At 36.4% G+C, this 21655-nt stretch overlaps 1 protein-coding gene across 31 annotated transcripts in view; it reads left to right on the top strand.

The window, feature by feature from the left end:
• The window catches only part of DLG1 (discs large MAGUK scaffold protein 1), a 164229-nt gene that overhangs the window by 102227 nt on the left and 40347 nt on the right, over positions 1-21655 (top strand). For 15 of the 31 annotated variants that reach the window (XR_009743243.1, XM_061452840.1, XM_061452844.1 and 12 more), the window contains 9 exons: positions 353-406; positions 2794-2844; positions 3850-3974; positions 5289-5458; positions 6116-6255; positions 8903-9047; positions 14915-15041; positions 17158-17314; positions 18453-18555. Coding sequence is in view for 30 of the 31 variants with exons in the window: in XM_061452840.1 (XP_061308824.1) it covers positions 353-406; positions 2794-2844; positions 3850-3974; positions 5289-5458; positions 6116-6255; positions 8903-9047; positions 14915-15041; positions 17158-17314; positions 18453-18555 (1072 nt within the window). In the remaining variant the exon portion in view is untranslated. Of the gene's footprint in view, positions 1-352; positions 407-2793; positions 2845-3849; positions 3975-5288; positions 5459-6115; positions 6256-8902; positions 9048-14914; positions 15042-17157; positions 17315-18452; positions 18556-21655 lie in introns of those variants that run through there. The other 16 variants (XM_061452841.1, XM_061452843.1, XM_061452848.1 and 13 more) reach the window with 2 other exon arrangements.

Raw genomic sequence — 21655 nt, forward strand, 5'->3', positions numbered from 1 at the left:
GTTGATAAAGCAACTTCTGAATGTCATACCACAAGTACTATAGTAACTGACATATCAAAAGATAACATGACTCAGTTTTTGTTTTGCTTTGAAAAACAAGATAATAAATGACAGAACTTGTGTATAAAATATGAGCTCGGAGTTTTCAAGAGTGTTGCTTTGTGAAAAAAAAAAAAAGAAAAGCAGTTCAGGGTAGAAACAAATGTTTCAGTAGGTGAATTCTGGAGGTTCTTAAGCTGAGGCTACCTTTTAATAGAACTTTGAGAAACACAGCAAATTAAATATTTATAATTACCATTAGTATTGCTTTCTCTTATGCTGTATAATTGTGGTTTTTTTTGGTTTGTTAAAGGCAAACCCTCCTCCCGTGCTGGTGAATACAGATTCTTTGGAGACACCAACATATGTAAGTCTACACTTCCTTTCAGCTATAACTTAAGATAATGCTTTATGTATGTTGTTGTGTAGGTCTGTTGTTACTGTTTAATAACACTGACTTTACCTCTGTGGCGCTTGATTTCACCAGCTGTCCTGATGGTCAGTTTGAAGTCCTTACATACCTGTTTCATATATTAAAAAAAAAAAAGCAAAAGCAAACAAAAAACCCCACAGTTGTTTGAGGTTCCAGAGTTTATGTTCAGAGAGCAGTCTGTTTCTTCAACTGTGCGGGCAGATGCTTTAATATTTAATGTGCCATTTCTGTTGCATTTCTCATGAAAACACTTCTTCATGCAATGGCTATGCTTAAGATTTTGGTGTTCTAAATTTTCATAACAATGACTTGGTTGTGTTTGAAGGGGAAGTCCCTGCAAATAAAGCCTGGCTTAGTATATGTGAGAGCATTGCAAATGGTGGAATTGGCAGTGATTTTTATCATTTGATGTATCCTTGCTCCTGTCTCTACTAATGTTTGTTAGATAAATTCAAAAGTATCTTTTTTTTTTTTTAAAAGGCCATAGATCTGAGCTAAACTGGAAGATAAAAATGGTGGAGATTCTTGTTTGCTTCTGTTTATGATATTTCAAAATGGGGTTGGAGTTTTGTACATAGAAATAAACAACACTGCAAAAACATTGGCTTTGTTTTGCCTGACAGTAATGACAAGATAAATATCTGTCCTTGTTATTTATAAAAAAAAAAGCGCAAAACAAAACAAAAAACAAACCCAAACCAAAGACCCCACATACTGATCAGTCGTCATGAACCATTTGCCAGGTACTGTAATGCTGGATGACTGGTTCAGTTAATACATGTTGTCATCCTTGTAGGTAAATAGCTCAAGGAATAAGCTAACATACAAACTTCCTGATCACAGTGGCTCCTTTTATCAGTGTAGTAATAGATACAGTTTCATGTATTCATAAGGTCAAGACCGCTTCCCTTTTTAATGAACAAATATCACGTTGAAACCACAGTAGCTTTTCCATTAAACAAACCACTAAGGACATGATAATTTTTGAGATACTGCACAGAGAAGTTGATAATAATCTGTTATGTCTGGAATGGACATGGCTGGTATTTGTGTTAAGGGGAGAATAATTCTAAATTGAGGAAGGACTGTAGTGAGGGATAAATGAGCTTGACAGTATGTAACCTGTGAAGGTTCACGTCCAGTTTTTGGAGCTTTTAAATATGTTATATAAAGATACAAGGAATCAAGTAGATGCGATTTTAACTTTATTTGGGTTGTATTGAAGTCCCCTTTTTTTATTCTCTGCTAGAAAACTGTACAGATCTTTTAAAATGCTTTCTTGTATGCATGTTTTGTGTCCTTAAAATCTTGAATAGTCTATTAAAAAGTACAGAAGACTACCAGGTATCTTAAGAATACACAAGATGCTTTGTAAAGTAGTAGTATAAATGCTGTTTCTTACTTTGTTAAATATTTCATCCTAAAAGGCTTGAAATAGGAAATTTCCTGTACCTGCATGGTGTATATGTTGCTCTAGGTAACTGTGGAGGAATGAATTTGAGTTCCAAGATATCTTAGTAATTAAAAAATTTTATATTTTTTTATAATTACCTAGTAATCATAAACATGTTTATAATGTTTTTATATTAAATACTGTTAAGAATTTGATATTTCATTTTTTTTGCTTAATATAGGTATGTATTACTTCTGTTACTTGATTCTATTCCAGTTCTGTAGATGCCAAAGAATGTCCTTTCTGGCTTACGGATGACAAGGCTTACTTCTACTATTGGGGCTTTTCATCCAGCTTTATGAAATAATCTTCTAAACTTCTCTTTTTGGTCCTGTTTTAATTGGTTGATCTTTAGTGTATATATAATATGATAAATACTAATAGAATAATATAAATAGTTGCTAAACATTGCTTTATAAGGGTCTTACCCATTTCTAGTGAGAAGTGGCATAAAGCATAAGTCTTTGATTTTTCTCTGCTCCATGACAAGCAAGTTTGAAACTGCTCTTTTCTATGTAATTTCTCCTGTAGCCCACGATGTCTTTATTTTTTTCTCAATTTCAACTTGCCTTACGGCCTGAGGAACATAGGATCGCAAGAGCATTTTGATTGGTTTGGTGGTTTTTCCTGGCAATCAGAAGAAGAGGGCCCCTGCTCTAGATTATCTGCATAAAGCAGCCTGCTCTCTGAAATCTTGACTTTTAAACTCATAGAAATCCATGTACAGAGCAGTGTGAAAATCCCATGTCCCCTCTGAGCTCAGTGGTCACTGAATCCGCTGAGATTTGGTGGGAGTGAACTGCCAGCCAAGCAAACTGTTGTGTAAAGTGTAAAATACTTTGTAAGTCTCAGTTTTCTTTCTTTATAGGTCAATGGCACGGATGCAGATTATGAGTATGAAGAAATTACTCTTGAAAGGGTAATGTGATAACTGTCTTTCTGTATAATACTTTAATACTAAGAATTAGCCCCTTGATACTGCTAAATGGCAATACAAAACAAGCCAATCTTTACTGTTTGATTCTTCCTCTTGCACCTCCCCCTGCCTTTTTTTCCTTTAGATTATTTAAATAAAATAAAAACACACCCAATTGCTGGAGCAGGAATAGAAGTTTTTATTAATATCCTTGACCATTAAGAGTAAAATGGGGGAAGGATCTTCCTGAGACATACTGCCTTTAATGTTATTTTCTAGGCTTGTAGGGATCAATAATACAAATTATGATTTAATTTCCTGTATTGCCATTTATGATAGGTGTTTACTTATACCACTAAGTTTTATATTGAGATTCAGGCTTCCAGTTGAGGTTACAAGTGACATATGCATTGCTTTGTTATATTTACAATTTTGAGCTCCATCTCAGTTCCCTTTTATGGAGCTGCACTGTTAACAAAAAGGAAGAAATGGTTATATTTGATACCTGTGCAGTTCTGGTGGTTACTGAGAAGGTGAAGAGGTCTTGCAGTAAGGGAGGGCAGCCTTCAAAGAGAAATGTCTGCCTGAATCTCTGCATCTGCGAGGGTATACTACATATGTGGCACAAATCACTTGGGGCTTCTCCGGGAAAAATAATTCTTTACTAATAATGAGAAGTAAATATTTGTATGAATAATCTCAAAGATCTAGCTCACTAGTCAGGGAAGATTTTTACCTAGTGCACTTCAAGGAGAAAGCTGTGGAGTTGGGACTATATCTCTTAGGGTTACGTCATGATTTAAGTTCTTGTTACTTCTGTGAAAATAAGCATAATTATATCTTACAAATGGTTATATGTAGTATGCTGCTTGAAGTGTCCTTTAACATTTTTTATCCCTGAAAATTATGCAGATATGGTTCTATATTGAATCAAATAGATATGCTAGAGTATCTTTTTCCCCCAAAAAGAAATGTGTAATTAATTTTTTTCCCCCCCTCTGCCTTCAGGGAAATTCAGGACTTGGCTTTAGCATTGCAGGTGGTACAGACAACCCACATATTGGGGATGATTCAAGTATTTTTATTACAAAAATTATAGCCGGGGGTGCAGCTGCACAGGATGGAAGATTACGGTATGATGATTTTCTGTGTTGGGTTGCTAAATGTTTATTGTTATATTTTCAAACAGTAGCTAAAACATTTTCTGTTACTTCCAGTAGTTTTATCATGCTATATTACAGTCAGTAAGTTTTTCTTACAGAAGTGGTTTGTAAGCAATAAAAAATGCTTGAGTGGACCAATTTCCACCCTTCCCCCCACCCTCCAATAAAATCTGCATTTAAGTAAATTAAGCATAATTATCACCTTGTCTATTTGGTGGTATCAATTGATTATGCTGTATATTTTATAGTCCTTAATTCAGTATGCAAAGGAAAAGCTTGGATTGCATAGGTAGCTCTTGGTTTTCTACGTCCAGATTTTCTGATCTGCAAGATAGTTGAGTTTAATAACAACCCTGTTTTATGCTTGGCATGCTGTGTCCTTAATTCAGTATGCAAAGGAAAAGCTTAGATTGCATAGGTAGCTCTTGGTTTTCTATGTCCAGATTTTCTGATCTGCAAGATAGTTGAGTTTAATAACAACCCTGTTTTATGCTTGGCATGCAGTGTCTTCATTTTTCAAAGATACTGCACATCTTCAGAGGCAATATTTTTTATTTAAATCGAGTACTCCTTCTCCAGTATACCCCATTTTCTGATTTGTGGACTGATACTACTGCTTAACTCCTAGTGAGGAAATGTTGGCATATTACTACACGGTAGCAAATGATACTTGTAACTTCCCTTGAAGACTACTGTTAGAAGTTAATAGCAAATTGTGTTAATTATTTTTTCTAACCCGGAACAGTTTAAGTATATTCCTGTATTACTGTGTGGAAAAAAACACATCTGATTGTAGGACCAGCTTTTTTCCATGTGTTATCACAAACTTGCCCTGTCATTTGTTGTGCAAATGATGCATTAGGGTTTTTAGTCCTAGTAATAAGCTTATTCCAAGGCTTCATTTTAGCCGCCCATTGTCAGAGGTACATCTGGCAGAACCAGGTGACGGGTAGGTCAGGCATTGTTCTTGTTGTAATGAGAGCTCAGTGTTATTATAGCAACATGTTAAATAGAGTGGAAGGTCAGCCCTTAAACAGCTTGTGAAAAGCAGGAATGGAAGTTGGCTTGTTCCTTTCATGGCTTAAAACTAGTGTGTTCTCATTGTGTGTCTTCTAGATTCTGAATTTTTTTATTCTTTCTTATAGCCCTAAAGGTAGTTTGTACAAACCTCAGCTCAAAATACTGTCTAAAATAATGTTAGTATTCTGTAGATAAAATATTAGGCTCCTAATTCATCTGCTCTGCTGTAACACAACAGCTGAACATGAATGTTTCTGTCTCTAGAGTTAACGATTGTATTCTACGAGTAAATGAGGTGGATGTTCGTGATGTGACACACAGTAAAGCAGTTGAAGCATTGAAAGAAGCAGGATCAATTGTACGATTGTATGTCAAAAGAAGAAAACCAGTCACAGAAAAAGTAGTGGAAATCAAACTTGTAAAAGGGCCTAAAGGTAGGTAGGAAATACAAAGCTTCTGTTTCACAAGAAGGAAAAAGTTGATGATGGGTTTCTGCATTTATTTTCCAAAATAAAATAGTACCTTGTATATAAAATTATAGGAAATGCAGAATAATGAAGGATAAAATAATGGCATCTTGGATGCTTCTGGATTTTCATCCATGTGTCTTGAAACTTTTTTTGTTGAATGCGTATTTTTCTTTCAAGTGATAAAAATGTTTTTCTGATAACATCTATTAATTTGAAAGTATATTACAAATGGGAATAAAATATTTAGTTGAATTATCTGGAAAGGGTCTTGAAGAGATCAAAAATATATGAAGTATTGCATTGTTTCTGTATGTGTAAATGTTGGACAGTGGTTCTTTAAATGTCAGTGGTGATGATTTAGCTCTGCTGTGAGCATCTTTCACAAAGTTTGAAATAAATTATTTAGCTTTTGATTTTCAGAACTTTTGTAAATGTTACATATTTTCCAGAACTTTCTGGAAAACTACGGAGTTCACTTGGAAAGGCATCCAGTATTGCTTTAGCTAGAGCCTAATATTTTTTTGTATGCGTAGGTGTGATACAGATAGCTTTATTAGGAACATAATAATGTGAATATAATGAATGCTAAAAGGTTTCTTGAGTAATGACTTTATCTTCAAGCAGGTCTTGGTTTCAGTATTGCCGGTGGTGTGGGAAATCAGCATATACCTGGAGACAACAGCATCTATGTAACCAAAATCATTGAAGGCGGGGCAGCACATAAAGATGGCAAGCTTCAGATTGGAGACAAACTTTTAGCTGTAAGAAAGAGCTGCTTGCTTTTTTTTTTAATTTATTTATTTTAATGGTCATTCACTTTTAAGCACAGTAAGGGCATGATTCATTTTGTGGTTAAGCAGCCTGCTGGTACAGTGTTATTTCATAGAAATCGGTAGAAAAATTGATATTGCCAGAAAATCACTGATAAATGTTAAATCTGTAGCATTCAACACCCTCTTATCAGGAAATCTGTTCCTCAGCCCAGTGTTTCATGCAAAATGTATATGTCTATTTCTGATGCCTGCATTTATTTTTCTGGGATCTGAGTGACAGGCTTGTAAACCAGCTTACAATGGGATTGTTTCTCTTTCAAATAATAAGAACAGAAAGGAACTCCTTGTACTGGTGGTTTGCCAGCTTGCAGTGGAACTGCTGCTTACATTGGATTTCAGTGTTTGTAATGCTTTCAGTGTGGTAGACTTATTTATTTTTTTGGGGGGTGGGGTAAAGGGGGTTAAGCTTAAAATACTTCAAAGTTGAATTTTCTATGCACAAAGTAAAAATAACTTTGAACTTTCTTAAATTCCATCTGCAAATGTAGTTGTCCAGCTAAGAAAACAAGAGCCAGAGCCAGGCTCTGAATGAATGTCTGAACTGTAAACTCTTGTAAGGTGTAACTGCTCCACCCTCCTACATCTACCGGGCAGTACCTACATCTGTAGGATCTCTGAGTACGTCTTTACTCAGAATAGATGACAGCAGAATATGTGCTCTATTGCTCTTTGATCAGTAAGAAACTGACTAAATGTTTATTGCAGTTTCCCATCTGTAAAAAAAACTTTATGGATAAGTTTGTTGCTTACAAATACAGAGCTGGGAAAACTGACGCCACTTACAGATACAGAATCCTGCTTTTTTTTTTTTAAGTATTATGAATGAGATCTTCATTGTAGTTCCGTGGAATCAGTTCAAGACGTGAGAGCTTAATATGAGAATTCGGAGGAAAAACCAGATTGTTTACTATATATTTTTGTATCTATCTACATAAATACGCTATATTTCCTATTAACTGCACACATTCATATGCATGCAAATTCACAAAGCCAAGACCCAGCTGCTTGATGATAATGCTGTTAATATGTTAGGTTTTAAAATCTGCATCATAGGAAGTTTTTTGATTATAGGACTTCCCTGCAATGCAAGAGCACTGGAAAGCTTGTTTTTAATGACATACTGCTTTCCAGTGTTATAATTTGTCACCTGTACAAGAAAAAAATCATGCTAACTTGCTTGTATTGTAAAATACATGTAACGTTTTAAGGAATAGAACTTTTTATTGTAACTTATTTAACTCCTTATTTTAAGGAGTAAGGAATTGTTGCAAATATCAGAATTTTGTGACAAATTACTTTGCCCCGTATAACTTTAGCCATTAAAAAAAATTGCTTGACAAAATAAAAGTAGCTTTATAGCAATATGAAATACTGTTTTGGGGATGTAAGGAGCATATGCAATGTGGAGTTTGATATAGCGAACATGATGTTCTAATTTATTATAACTGAATTCATTAAATTAGGAAAGAAGGGAGTAAAATGTCATCTATAGTATCTTCTGGTTAGTTGAATTTCACCTAGTCAAAGCTTTGCCCACTAACGTAGAGGTAAGCTGCCACATTTGGCAGAATGTAACTTTCTGTGTGTAAGTTGTACTGCATTGTCAATGCTCTGCAAAATGTCTTTTCCAGTCATCAGGAGTGGCTGGAATTTAAAGCTGTTCAAAAATAAAAATAAGTAAGAGGATTTTAGAATAAATAACCAGTAAGAGGATTTTAGAAACTTTTTAGAAAACTTTTAGAAAGTACAAATAGAATATATTTAAACAGTAGAGTTTTCCTCCTACAAATAACAGCTGGCAATGCCCATTTGTTTTTACACAGTATAAAAAGTGAAGTCATCCAAGGCAAGTGTCTTTGGTCCTTCAGATTCAGTGAGGGACAAGCCCTGTTTCTCATGTTACCTGGAGCAAGCTGCAGAAGTTACTTCGCTCTTCAGAATATGGAAAAGAGGGCAGCAACTCAATTGCTAAAGCTTTATATGATACAGAAATTGTTAAAGGATTGTTTGTTTGTTTGTTTGTTTTAACTGAAGTGATAGAGTTTCCCTTGTAAAATTAAACTAGTTCTTATTACTTGGCACAGAAACCAGTCACTTTGGGATCTTCTCTAAGTTTTGAACCCTACTTTTGACCTCTTGCAAGATTATGTTGTCCCATTGTAATGTCTAGAACTTAATTATGTCATGACAAGAATATGTGGGATTTATTTGTACTAGAATAACTTTTTCTGTTTAATGCTTGCAGTAGCATATTGTGTCAGTGCTGTGATTGTGCATACTTACTGCATTTTGAGTGTCGTATTTGTCCCATCATTTTTCCAAAGACGTGTGCTGCCTTTACCGTGTTACAGTCAATACAGTTTATTATAATTTCTCGAGTAAAGACTTGCCTGTCTTGTATTTCAGAGCACAATGAAGCATCTCTTATGTAACTTTTATATAAACAATTGTCTGTGGCACATGAATCCTAGTAAAGACCAGAGCCAGACTAGAGTGCTCCAACAGCTTTCAGTGAGTGTCCTGTGAAAATGTACCTTTTTCCATGTTGAGAATTGGTTTATTTTTTTCTCTTTAGGTGAACAGTGTTTGCTTAGAAGAAGTTACTCACGAAGAAGCAGTGACTGCCTTAAAAAACACATCTGACTTTGTTTATCTGAAAGTTGCAAAACCCACCAGCATGTTCATGAATGACAGTTATGCCCCTCCTGACATCACGAACTGTAAGTCAAGCTTATCTTTGTGATTTAATTATTTTTTCCTTGAAGGCTTTAACATACTCATTTTTAGTATTTTAACGGTTTAAAGCTTTTTAAAATTATACAGTGAAAAAATCTAATACAAGAAAGTTGGTTAGTCAGGAGAATTGTATGCTGAATAGAATAACATAATTTATGTACTGAAAAGACAGCAGCAGTGGAGCTCAGTGCGTTTCCATGACTAGTGGCCTAGTCCTATTGTCTCAGTGTTTCTGATCACTTGCCGATAGTACAAGGAGAACATGTGTCTCATTATCCCGGGGGCTGTGAAGAGTAACAAACAGTGCGCTGCATAGATGTTCAGTGTCCTGTGTACTGAGCAAAAGACAATACTGTTTCAAGTAGAGGTTAGTGATGTTCTGACTTCCCCCCTCCCTCCCCATTTTCTTGCTTTTTCATGAGCTGCACTTACTTGAATAAACTGGACCGGGAGGAAGGGGGAGGTCTTGACCTCTAATGCCTGTCTGCAGATGTTGTGAGATTCCATGTTAACTTAAAATCTTACTTCAGTTTTGACATATGTGTTGATAATTCGAAGGGAAAATCAGTGAATGCTGTATTGAAAACAGTTCCAAGGATTTCTTGTCTGCATAAGGGTACTACTTACAGGAAGGAATCTTTTTGAAGTCAGATGTCTGAATCCGGAAAATTAAGGGTTGAACTACAGTGTAAAGAATAAAATTGAATTTAATGTACTCTTTCTTCAAGAGGAATATTACCATTTCATGTTTGGAGAAAGGGATGAGGATCATGTAAGACTGAAAAGGTGGACTTTTCTGAATAACCTTTTACTCATCACATAAAATGGTTCTGGGGGAGAGTTATTTTTAGGGATTTTTTTGTTTGTTTCCTGCTGTTAGATATGAGTAATTGGTGTGTAGCACTCATCTGTTCCAACTATTTCTTAATTTGAACAAAATAACACTTTTGGACTAAAAAGCCAGTGATATAATCTGAACCAGTATGTAAACAACCAAAAGTGTTGGATAATCATAGCTCTTAGTCTTCTGTAGTAAAGTCCTGTGTCAGTAGGAAATGTAAATTGCATCAGTAATACATATAAAAATGTTGGCCATTCAGTGGATCTTGGAAAAAAAATTCCAGTAGCTTGTTAGTATAAATGCTTTTAAAGTTATTCAGCTGAAATATTACTAAAAAGGTCTAGAACTTGCTATTTAAAAAACCCCATTACCTGTATAGTGCAGTGTAGTGCGTACTCTAGACTATCAGTCAGGAAAGCATCTACACAGTTCAAGAGACAGAGGATTTGCTTCGTATACAGGCTGCCTTTGAAGACATTATTAATGATACAAGTTCAACTTCTAGGGAATTTTGAAGTATTTTTCCTTTGTGTCTCTGTGCATTGATACAGTATATCCGTCCTGCATTGGGAAATAAAATACCGCAAGGTAGAGGATAATCAGTTCACTCACTAGAGACATAAATGTCTTACCATTCTTTAAATGGCATAAATAAAGGAAGAGAAGAATATGTAATAACAGTAAATGACAACAAAGTTTTAATTATATTTCCTATTTTTGAGATTACAGGTGTGATGGGTGTTCTCAGTTTGCAGATAATAGGGAAATAATAGGAAATCATCCTTCTTTCTGTGTAGAACTGTTATGGCAAGGGAGAGGGGGTGGATTTGGAAATACAATTTCCTCATGAGAGTCTTTGACTTTTCCTGTCAAAACAAGTTCATTTTATGTGTGTAATTTTCTGTTCATTCAAAACACAGTTCCTGTATCAGTTACATCAGTAATAATATTTACTTGGAAGTGTAAGTTTAGGTCTGATTTAGTATTCAGAAAGTGATGGCTTGCCTATTATTTCTGTCACATTCCTCAAGAATATTTTTTGGGTATAATTTCCAGCTAAAATAGTTTAGGAACGGCACAGGAGCTGTTGTTTCTTTTTCCCCAGAAACTCCATACAGAGCCTTTTTATGCCTTGTAGGTTTGCTTTGATAGTGTTGAAAATATCAGCCTTGAGAAAGGACCTGACTTTCTTAAGCAAGCAGCATGTGTGGAACTTTATAAATGACAGTAGCCAGTGCTGACATATAGCAGTCCAGTGGTCTGAAATAATAAACTGTTAAATTGCTTGATAGCACAGTTTTAGTTACATGGGGAAAAGATACAAAATATCAAAAATAAGAATGTGTGACGGGGTAAGGTGGTATGTATTTTCTAAACATGATCGAGTGAAAAGCTTTAGGAACCTTAAAAACAATCAGATGAGTACTAAGTCAATGAACATAGAATGTTATGAAAAATCTAATTACTTCCTATAAAATATGCATCATTATAGCTGTCACTGATTTGTTAAAAGCAATTGGAAATTCATTTCATGAAATAAGATGATATAGTGCATTAACAGAATGCAAAGAGCTGTTATACTGTGCTACAGTTGTTTAGGTTTTTTAAACCAAAACCCATTTTTGACTGATTGGAAAAGATTTCATGAAGTCTGCATTCCATTTTTTGTGCTTTAGCTGTAAAATTTTCTGAGGAAAAATTAAATAACTGCATCTACAGTGGTCATTTTTAAAGTATCACTTGCTTTAAGCAAAATGTGGGTAGAATGACATGGAAATACACTGTTGTATTAAAATACATGTTTTTTAATTGAAAAGTAAGGATTGCCATATGATTTGGTAACTGCTGTGAAAATCTGTAGCCAAAACTCCAGTGTGGCTAAAAAACTGGGTTTTGAAATTGACTTTAAGCTATTCAAATCTGTTACACATTTGTGAATAGAAACTATTGTGCTGGGGCAGACAGAAAGAATTAAGTAGTAGCATCTATATTCTTTGAATCTTTGCAGAGAGCAGAAGAATGCAGATGCAGTGTACATGTGTTGCATCTGTTCTTACAAAATGGTTTTAGGAGTCACCTGTCTTGAACAACTCCTAATAATTAGGGACTTGTCAAATATTAATGCTTTTGTTGATCACTTGGTTTTAGCAAAAGCAGTGCTAAAACTGCTAAAAAGGCTGCAGAGGGTCCAGAGAAGTGCCACAGAGATGATCCAAGGACTGGAAAGCCTGGCCTCTGAGGACGGGCTGAGAGAACTGGGTTTGTTCAGCCTTGAGAGATGAAGGCTCAGGGAAGACCTTATCACCATGTTTCAGTAAAAGGTGGCTACAAAAAGGATGGAGACTCACTTTTTACAAGGAGTCACATGGAAAAGAGGAGAGGTAATGGGCATGTTACTACTGGGAACATTCTGACTGGACACAGGAGGAAGAATTTCCACAATGAGAACAATCAGTCATTGGAATAATCTCCCCAGGGAAGTGTTGGGTTCCCTGACACTGGACATCTTAAGATTTGGCTGACACGTGTTTGGGACATCTAGTCTACGTCACGCTTTGCATAGAAAGGTTGAACCAGATGATCCTTGAGATCCCTTCAAATCTGGTATTCTGGTATTATTGTTCTTTGCTGTAGACCTCATGAAGTTGACTTGAGGAAGCTTCCTTTTGTCTGTGTTGTAGAAGGGGACAAGGCCACCTCTTTGCGCTCAGATTCTGAATTTTGCAGAAACCACATGTGAATTCAGAGTAGCAATTTCCAAAAGCTCTGCACCGTCCCAGACCAGAGCATGCAACTTACTGAGGGCTGGTGTATCTGAATAGAACACTTACTTTATCGTCTAGTGCTTTTAAACTATCTAAGCTGTTAATAGAGGATTTTAATGCATGACGAAACAGAGTCTAGAAAGCTGAAGGAACTCAGATACTGTGACAAAGCTGTAAAGAATGAGAAGCAATCTGACTAATCAGATATGATACCAGATATTATATGTCAGGCATTAAGTTGCTGTAGGTGGTTCCCTATCTGGCTCTGACCTCTTGCATTAGACTGTTGCTCAAGGGTAAGACAGTGTTGATGTAATACTCCATGTATGGAATTTACTGCACACAGATTTGCAGTTTGGGTGTTCCCGAAGTAAGAAGGACATGGAACTGTTGGAGGAAGTCCCGAGGAGGACCATGAGGATAATAAGGGGGCTGGAGCACCTTCCGTATGAGGACAGGCTGAGAAAGTTGGGGCTGTTCAGCCTGGAGAAGAGAAGGCTGCATGGAGACCTCATAGCAGCCTTCCACTATCTGAAGGAGGGCTATAAGGATGCTGGGGAGGGACTATTCATTAGGGACTGTAGCGATAGGACAAGGGGTAATGGATTAAAACTTAAACAAGGGAAATTCAGGTTCGTTGTAAGGAAGAAGTTCTTTACAGTGAGGGTAGTGAGGCACTGCAACAGGCTGCCTGAAAGAGTAGTGAATGCTCCATCCCTGGCAGTGTTCAAGGCCATGTTGGGAAGGGTCTTGAGCAACCTGGTTAAGTGTGAGGTGTCCATGCCCATGTCAAGGGGGTTGGAACTAGATGATGGATGTTGAAGGTCCTTTCCAACCCAAACAATTCCATGATTCTGTGATTTACTAGAAATCTAGAATAATACAGAATCAATTCAGTGCTGATTAGATAGTTTGAAAACTTGCTATTTAGCAAACCTGTTATATAAAAATAGTCTTGATGAAATGTGTACATGACCCAGATGTGTTCTGTCAGTGATCTAAAAAAAAAAAGGAAAATATACACATCGCTTTTGCAGTCTGCATCATGTCAGTTCAGTTAAAATGCTTTGGGTTTAGTGTAAATCCTCAAAGGTCCATCACCGTATCAGATATAGCAAGTGAATAAGAGAAAAGAGACCTGCAACTTTAATAACGTTCAGTCTGTGAAGCGTCCCCACTCTCCATGTTTAAGCTGCAGAGCTTGAAGCACCTACACCAGGAAAAAGATTTTTCAATTGTAGAATATCCTGCGAAATAGGAGACAGTGGGCATGACTACGCCTGGTAAATGGACACTAAAAATTGATGTATTCAACTTGAAAATATAACGCACCCTCTTAATTATTTATTAGAACAGCTCTTCTGGAATTGTAGGATATTTTCCATCAATTTAAATCATGAAGATGCTAAAACTTTCTAGTATGAGTTGCGTGGTTCAAATAAACATACACACTTCATGCACTAGATTTGTCCCCTCTTGTGCAAGAGGTTAGACAAAATCCTTTTAATACTCCTTTCTAGTTTTAATCAATGAATCTGTAAGTAATGCAAGTGACCCTTGCCAGTACAGTTGAAATTTTTTGCACTATGTGGTTTATTCCTCTCGATAAATTGATGCCTCTTACCTTGAGGAGTAGGAGGTGGAATAATCCTACCTTGGTCTCCTGATGTGTGCTGTTGGCTGAGCACATGCTAGCATCACAATCAGCACCTGTGCTATTAAAGATGGTTATGTTTAATGTCTGAGAAATGTAACATCGCTCCCTGTTCAGACCTGTTAATCAGAATGGCCTAGAGAATTATGGAGATGCCAGTATGCTCCACGTTAAGGAATGCAGTAGGTAGACAGCTTGACAATTCGAAAGACATATAACATTAAAATGTTTTTTTTTCACTGGTGGTCCAACATAGTTGTTTTAAGAAACCAAAATTCTTAATTGACTTCAGACAAATTAAAGTCAACTTTAAAAACAGATAAATCTCCAGACTGTCCTCATGGACTTCAGCTATCCACAGTGTCTTATCCTAAGAAAAGGTTTTTGAGACGTGGACTGAAAAATTTCTTTACTGGCATAGGATGAGGAGACTGGGAAGTATGTAGATGTGAGACAGTATTTTAGAACTATGTCGTTTGGACTGTTATATTTTGTTTTTAGGAGAGGTCACTCCTTATAATACCTTGTTTCAGTTCCTCCAGATCCTTTTCCTCGTTTTAATGCTTACTTTATTTTTACCCATCTTGGAAGCTTATTCTCAGCCAGTGGACAACCATATCACTCCATCTGCCTACCTGGGACAGTCTCTGCCTCCAGCATCACCAGGGCGATACTCACCGATTCCCAAGGGAATGCTTGGAGATGATGAGATTACCAGGTAAGGAATAACCAAAGCTACATGTCAAATTAGTTTACTTTGGAAACTCGTAAGATGTGTTTGTTGGCAAAATACTACTGAATACTGTATTTCAAGGAATAAACGTTACTTTCTTAACACTTGTAAATGTTCTTGTAAGGAGAAAACTAGATATACGTGTATAAACATATGAATGTAGGAATAGTATTAACATCAGAATGCCCTACCAAAGTGCTCCAAGAGTTGACTGAGCATTTTAGGATGGTAGTATGAGCAGACTAGAGGTTATTTCTTATTTTAAAGACAGCAATGTTTTTTTTTCTTTTGTGCCCCCACCCCAAGTTGTTTTGATGCATTAGTTAATCCAGAAAGGCTAGAGAGCTCTTAATCCTTTCCCATTAACAGCTCCATTCATTCCTTCACTAATTTAGTAGATTTCATTAATCCTTTTTTCATCATCCCTGATGAAGGGAAGCTCTTCTAATTCTGTTACCCATCTGTTATGCAAATATATAGGGATGTTTCACTGCATTTTCAGTACGTTGTTGCTGAATTCTGTGTCACATTGTCATCTGATAGGGATAATGTCACACACTTTCTGAGGCAGACTCTACCCAGTACTGAAATCTAAGCGTATAAATTGGAGAATGAATTTTGTTGTATTGGAAGGTAGGGTATGTCTTTGTAGTTATTTTTAGGGTTAGGTGGACATACAAACCAAAGTGATTCTGTCCTGCTGACAGCATTGCTGAGCTTGCGGGTTTATAGCTTTTGTTTAAACTTGCTGTAAGAGAAAATTTTTAGACTTCTACTGAAATACAAGAGCTATTCAGAGAAAGCCTTAGGGGATTTTCTTTTTCCCTGTCCCTCTTCCTCCATTCTAACCCTCCATTCTCAAAAGAGGGTTAGAATTTGAGAGTAGTATTTTAAAAGACACAGCATATTTATGTTCTCCAACTGCAGCATTTTTATTAATGTGTTAGTGTGATCCAGAGCAATATACAGAAGTTTTCAGTGCTTATTTGTAATGTAATAGTACTCTGAAAAATGAATGTAATAGTTAATAGGGGGTGAAATTTAAGAATTTGAAAGTTGATTTAAGAGCTAGTGCATAAATGGAGTGATTTTTAAAGATTGGATTAGGTGATGGTTGGTTTGGAAAAATGCAGCTACTTAGTTTATCCTATAAATTAATAATTAACATCTCCAAATACTTAAGAATGTCCATTAATTGCTCGTCAGTGCTCTCTAGTGATTTTTCAAATGCAGTGCAAGGTTGCTCTACTATATTAGAGATGTCTGTTTCTGAAATCATTTATTTACGCTTTTCTTGTATTGGGTCAAGTAGCAGGTTAGTAGATTTTTGGAAGGAGCATTTTTGCATTAGAAGTTGACTGGCCTTATCTTAATTGGATCAATATTTATTCTTTCCTCATCCTAGTCAGGAGGGGATCCTATGAAAAGAATGCAACACTTTGGTTTAGATTTAACTTTCAGTTGCAGTTTCTGCAAATAAATTGCAAATATATTTCAGAATGCCATAAATTCTGCTCCCCACCCTGAAGGGCTTATGCATACTTCTTGAATTGGTCTTTGCTATTTATTGGTTGACCAGCTGGAGTCAGATTAAAGCAGTAAAGATGTATTTTTAATTATTGGTGTTTCCATTGGAATTCGTTCTTTGAGTTACAGAAAGGGAAAATAGTATTTTGTTGCATGCTATTGCCATTAGAGTAAGACTGTGAGCTATATTGAGGCTCTTGAACAATTCTGAAAAGTGTTAGGTAGTGACATTTGGTGCTGAATAGGATTGTAGCATAACAGGAATTTAGACTACATACATACTTATGGGTTGTTCAGTTCGCCTAACAACAGGGAGGGGATTTTGTGTTGCATCTAGAAACAGAATTGAAAGCGTACAAATAATAGAACCTATTATTTGGGAGTATAAGCTTTGGTGGGCAGGACTGGGTAAGGAGGTGTGGGACACATGACATTGTTGCTTTAAGAAATGTGTAATTTTTGATACCTAAATTTTCAAAACTACTTCTCTCAAAAAAAAATTTATTTTCTAATTGTTTATTTTACTTTTATTCATACTAGTGCCTAAGATCTCGTATTCCTTTCTTTCATTCAGGGAGCCTAGAAAGGTTGTTCTGCATCGAGGATCAACAGGTCTTGGTTTCAACATTGTTGGAGGAGAAGATGGAGAAGGAATTTTCATCTCTTTCATCCTTGCAGGAGGGCCAGCTGACCTGAGTGGAGAGCTTAGGAAAGGAGATCGTATAATTTCTGTAGGATTCCTTGCTTCTTTTATTTAAACAATAAAAGTTTTCTCCTCCCTGGTTATTAATGCCATTTAATTATTTATATTCAAAGAATACCATTAACTGAGCTAAATTTGAGAAAATGGAACAGATGTCAGTGTACTTCCAAAGTATCTGAGGGCTTTAGACTGCCTCAGTTTCTCATCTGTAACCCGATTAAAATAGCATTTTTGTAGATACTCAGTGATGCTATTCAGTGAAGACATTAACATATCTGTATGTCTGTAGCTGAGGTGTGTGTGTATCTAAATTCAAATAATGTGGGCTTCAGAAATAAGCCTTCTACTGAGATTGGAGACACTTTGCAGTAGTGTCTAAAATTGGGTGCTTCTTGGAGTAACTGCCAGACTTCCCGTTAGTCTTAAATAGATCCATCTCATACCTGCCTAAGGGCTTTTTTCTGTATTGGTACTGAAGGTCGTAAAGATTTTGCCAGTGTGTTTTTGAAATTACTTAATTTATGGAGAATAATTTCTTTGGACAACTGCATTGTAATTTGGTAGTTATTTAGGAGGATTTGTTTTTTTCCTCTTAAATTTTGGCTCTGCTGTTACTAAAATGCTGGTATTATTTTAGTTTGAACTATGAAAAATGCTTTTGGTCTAAAGTGTGACACACATCTTCTTTTTTTTCTGATGCTATTTTTAAATGTGCTGCATTGAAAACAAAGCTAGACCTCCACACCATGGAGGGCGTGGTCTGCCACTGGATGTTAAACACAGTGGTCTGTAGGCACACTTTTTGACTAAAGAGATCACTGAAGCCCTGTTCACCTCACCTTTTTGCCATCACAAGTAACTTTCGCTGTGTCTCCTTTAAAAGAAAGAAAAGGGTCTTAAACAAGAAGAAAATTGGCCTAGCAAATACAATTGCATTAAGTTATATGCTATGTCAGTTACAGTATTTCTTAACAGATGGGTATATATGTGAGAATGGATTTATTGACTTTTCATTTCAGTAAGGATCAGTAATATTGGAAACAGGGAAAACTCACATGGCATGAAACTAGTTTGCATCCAGTTGTTTGTTTTTATTCATGAGTCTGTTCTGTGATGATAAACAGAAATTATTACTTTGATAAAGAGCTTTATTGTGTTACCTGTAGGTAAATGGAGTAGATCTAAAAGCAGCAACACATGAACAGGCAGCAGCAGCCCTGAAGAATGCAGGCCAAGCAGTAACAATTGTAGCTCAGTACCGTCCGGAAGGTAAGTGTTGCCTTATGTTCAAGTTCACTTCTGCAATTTGAAACGCAAAAGATAATATCTTTAAAAGATAAGCTGTCCTCTCACCCCACCTAAAGCCTCTTTCGGGGAGAGAAGAAACAAATAATGCAGGAGATGGACACATACGTGTTAGCGTAATTGCAAGCAACCAGGTAGGAGCATGTGTAAGTGTTAGTGCAACACGATACATTTCTTGCTCTAATGGTGTTCAGCATTTTGATTTCTTCAGTAAATGTTAACACTGTCATAACATGAAAATTAGGCTAGTAAATCCAGAACTTAGTAGAAATACCACATTGTTACTTCTGTTTTTCATAATTGCCTTCAACCTGTATTTTCCTTAGTGGTAGAAGGATAAAAGACTCATTCCTTCTCTGTTGAGTTGAATTAGGTGATCTAAGGAGACTGTCAGGTTTTCATTCTTCTGTTTTAATATTGAGCTTGTATTTCTGTTTATCCAGCGATTTCTTCTGTCCAGATTAGACTGCAGCTGATGCCGATTAACCATACTTGTGTGTTCTGCAGAAACTAAGTAAAACTACATCATCACAATACACCTGTTTGTCCTCTTGTATTTCTACAGCGCCTTTGAAATTTTAAAAATTCAGTAGCCTAAAATCATGTGCTCACCTTGAGTCTGTAAACCAATATATTATTGTTTATATAATATTTTTGATGTCTTATTATGAACTGTGATGATCAACAGCTTCACTGATTTTGCTAAAATGAATGGCCCATCACCAAATCTTCCTTGCAGTGACGTGTCTGCTTAAACCTTTTGTTTAACAGTACTGGTAAGGAGTAAGCGTGTTTATCAGGATTGGACACTGAGCAGGACTGCTGAATTTAATTGAAATTGTTAGGTAGTTGACTACAGTGCACTTGTTCTTCATTCTTTATTTCTTCTCTTCTGTTTCTTCTATCCTTTCCTTTCCAAGTCTTTGAAACATCAACTTTCACATTCCCTTCTTCTCCCTACCCACTTGCATCAATATCATACATCTTCACTGACTTAGGCCAGCTGCTTCCTTTGTGTCTGGTTCATGGTCAATTCCCACAGCCAGCCATGTTGCTTGATATCTATTGTCTTGAGGGTGTGCATCCTGTTCACATGTTGAATCTGTAGATTGCTCTTGTTCCGGGATTCATTTTCTACGAGTGCTCACTCTGAGACTTTCTTTTAGAAAGAATGGTAAGATCAGCATTGTTTCTGGAGTATTTGCTTTGGCTTTGTATCAGAATTGTCCGATATTTCTGTTGATACACTTGGCCTGTCCTCTGCTTAGCTCTTTAGTGTTGTAACATGTAGGTCAAATCATTACACCTTGCTTCTTGTGCAGGGATCCCTCACCTTAGTTAGAAGTAAAACTTGTGCTTTTATTTGCCTATGACCTGGCCTTCTGAGCATCTGGCCACTTTTTTGTTCAGGGAGGGCATTCTTGGTCACCGCTTCTTCTGCCAGGAATGTCCATTGAGACATGGCTGCTGGTAGCAGAACAGATGTTTCTGTGGTAGAATATATCTGAGAATACAAGTGGAGTGTGTTTTTTTTTTTATTTTCTGTTTTGTTTTTTTTTGTTGTTGTTTTTTCTTGCCAAAAACATATCTGAGCTTCATGCAAAAGCAGCATTTTTTCAGACCATCTTTTCTGGGATTCAGAAAATTCTTTAAAAAGAAAAGAATCCCTTCATGCTCTGAAAGAACATTTTTTTTCCTCTCGGAATAAGAGAACTAAGCATTTTGGATGGCTGCTTTTCTTTCTGCATTGGAAATAACAGCTTTCTTCATTACCGCTTGTCCAAGTAGATAACTTATTTTCTTAAAACATGTATTGAGGTGCTTGACTTACTGATGAGATTTTGAGTCATTGCACAGAGATTTGCCCAGAGCAGCATACGCTGCCTGTTAGCAATTTCTCAATGACTTGTCATTTATAGACTTCAAACCTAAAGCTGTACTCATCCCTTCATGATTACTGAAGCATTCAGTACAAGACTGTGTGCATTTGAGCTGTACTGGGCATGCAGTTCTCAAAGAATTATAGGGCCCATTTGGGAGGATGCATGAGGGAGATGTTAGTTGAATTATTCTACATTATGGGCAGACATCTGACATATTAAACAAAGAAAGAATTTTTGATTTTTTTTTTTTTTTTTTTTTTTTTTTAAGATGCTTGGTCTGCATGACTGTCTGAAATAGTGTTTCAAATCTCCAGTCACAGATATTGGAAGCATGCTAGGGCTTACTCTACCCTTTTGAAGTATTCTGTGAGGCAAAGGTGTAACTAGGAGATGGAGATCCATTCTAGTTTGGAGGCAAAATATGAACTGACACATGGCCAACCTACCTCAGAGAGCTCTAGTTACTGATACCTGACTTTGACATCTCTGGTTGCCTTTTTCTTACTGCTCATAAAAAGACAGTGAATGGAATTCCAGCTGCAACCTTCTTTCAGGACTGCAAGAAAGCTGGAGAGGGACTTTACAAGGACATGTAGGTGTAGGGCAGTTCTGTTTAAATGCGTTTAAAGAGAAAAGGGAGATTTAGATTTTAGAATCAGGGAAAAGTTCTTCGTCGTGAGAGCGGTAAGACACTGGAACAGGTTGACCAGAGAAGCTGTGGATGCCTCATCCCTGGAAGTGTTCAAGGCCAGGTTGGATGGGGCTTTGAGCAACCTATTCTGGTAGAAGGTGTGTCTGTCTGTGGCAGGGGGTTGAAACTGGATCATCTCTAAAGTTTCTTCCAACCCAAACCATTCTGTGATTCTGTGTGATTCCTCTCACTTGAATCATTTAAGTTGGGAAATTATACACACATATATATATAAAATTATCTTCACTTTTTGTTCATGGTGTTCAAAAAAGCATCAACAAGTATTAAAATGAAGAGTTCATAACATCGTTGATTGTCATTGGTGTTTCTCAAATGTCTTTGTAAAGATAGATGACATCAGTTACAACTGCTTATTGTACGCATATTTTATTTGCATTTACAAATCCAGCAGGATTTGTAACAGATGCTGACAGCTAGGACAGACCAAGGAGATTCTAGACATCCATCAGAGTTCATTATAACCATGTGA

Source organism: Pezoporus flaviventris, unplaced genomic scaffold (genome assembly GCF_033815535.1).
Source record: "Pezoporus flaviventris isolate CSIRO_AGI_PZ_B2104156 unplaced genomic scaffold, CSIRO_AGI_Pfla_v1 ptg000013l, whole genome shotgun sequence".
Lineage (NCBI taxonomy): Eukaryota > Metazoa > Chordata > Aves > Psittaciformes > Psittacidae > Pezoporus > Pezoporus flaviventris.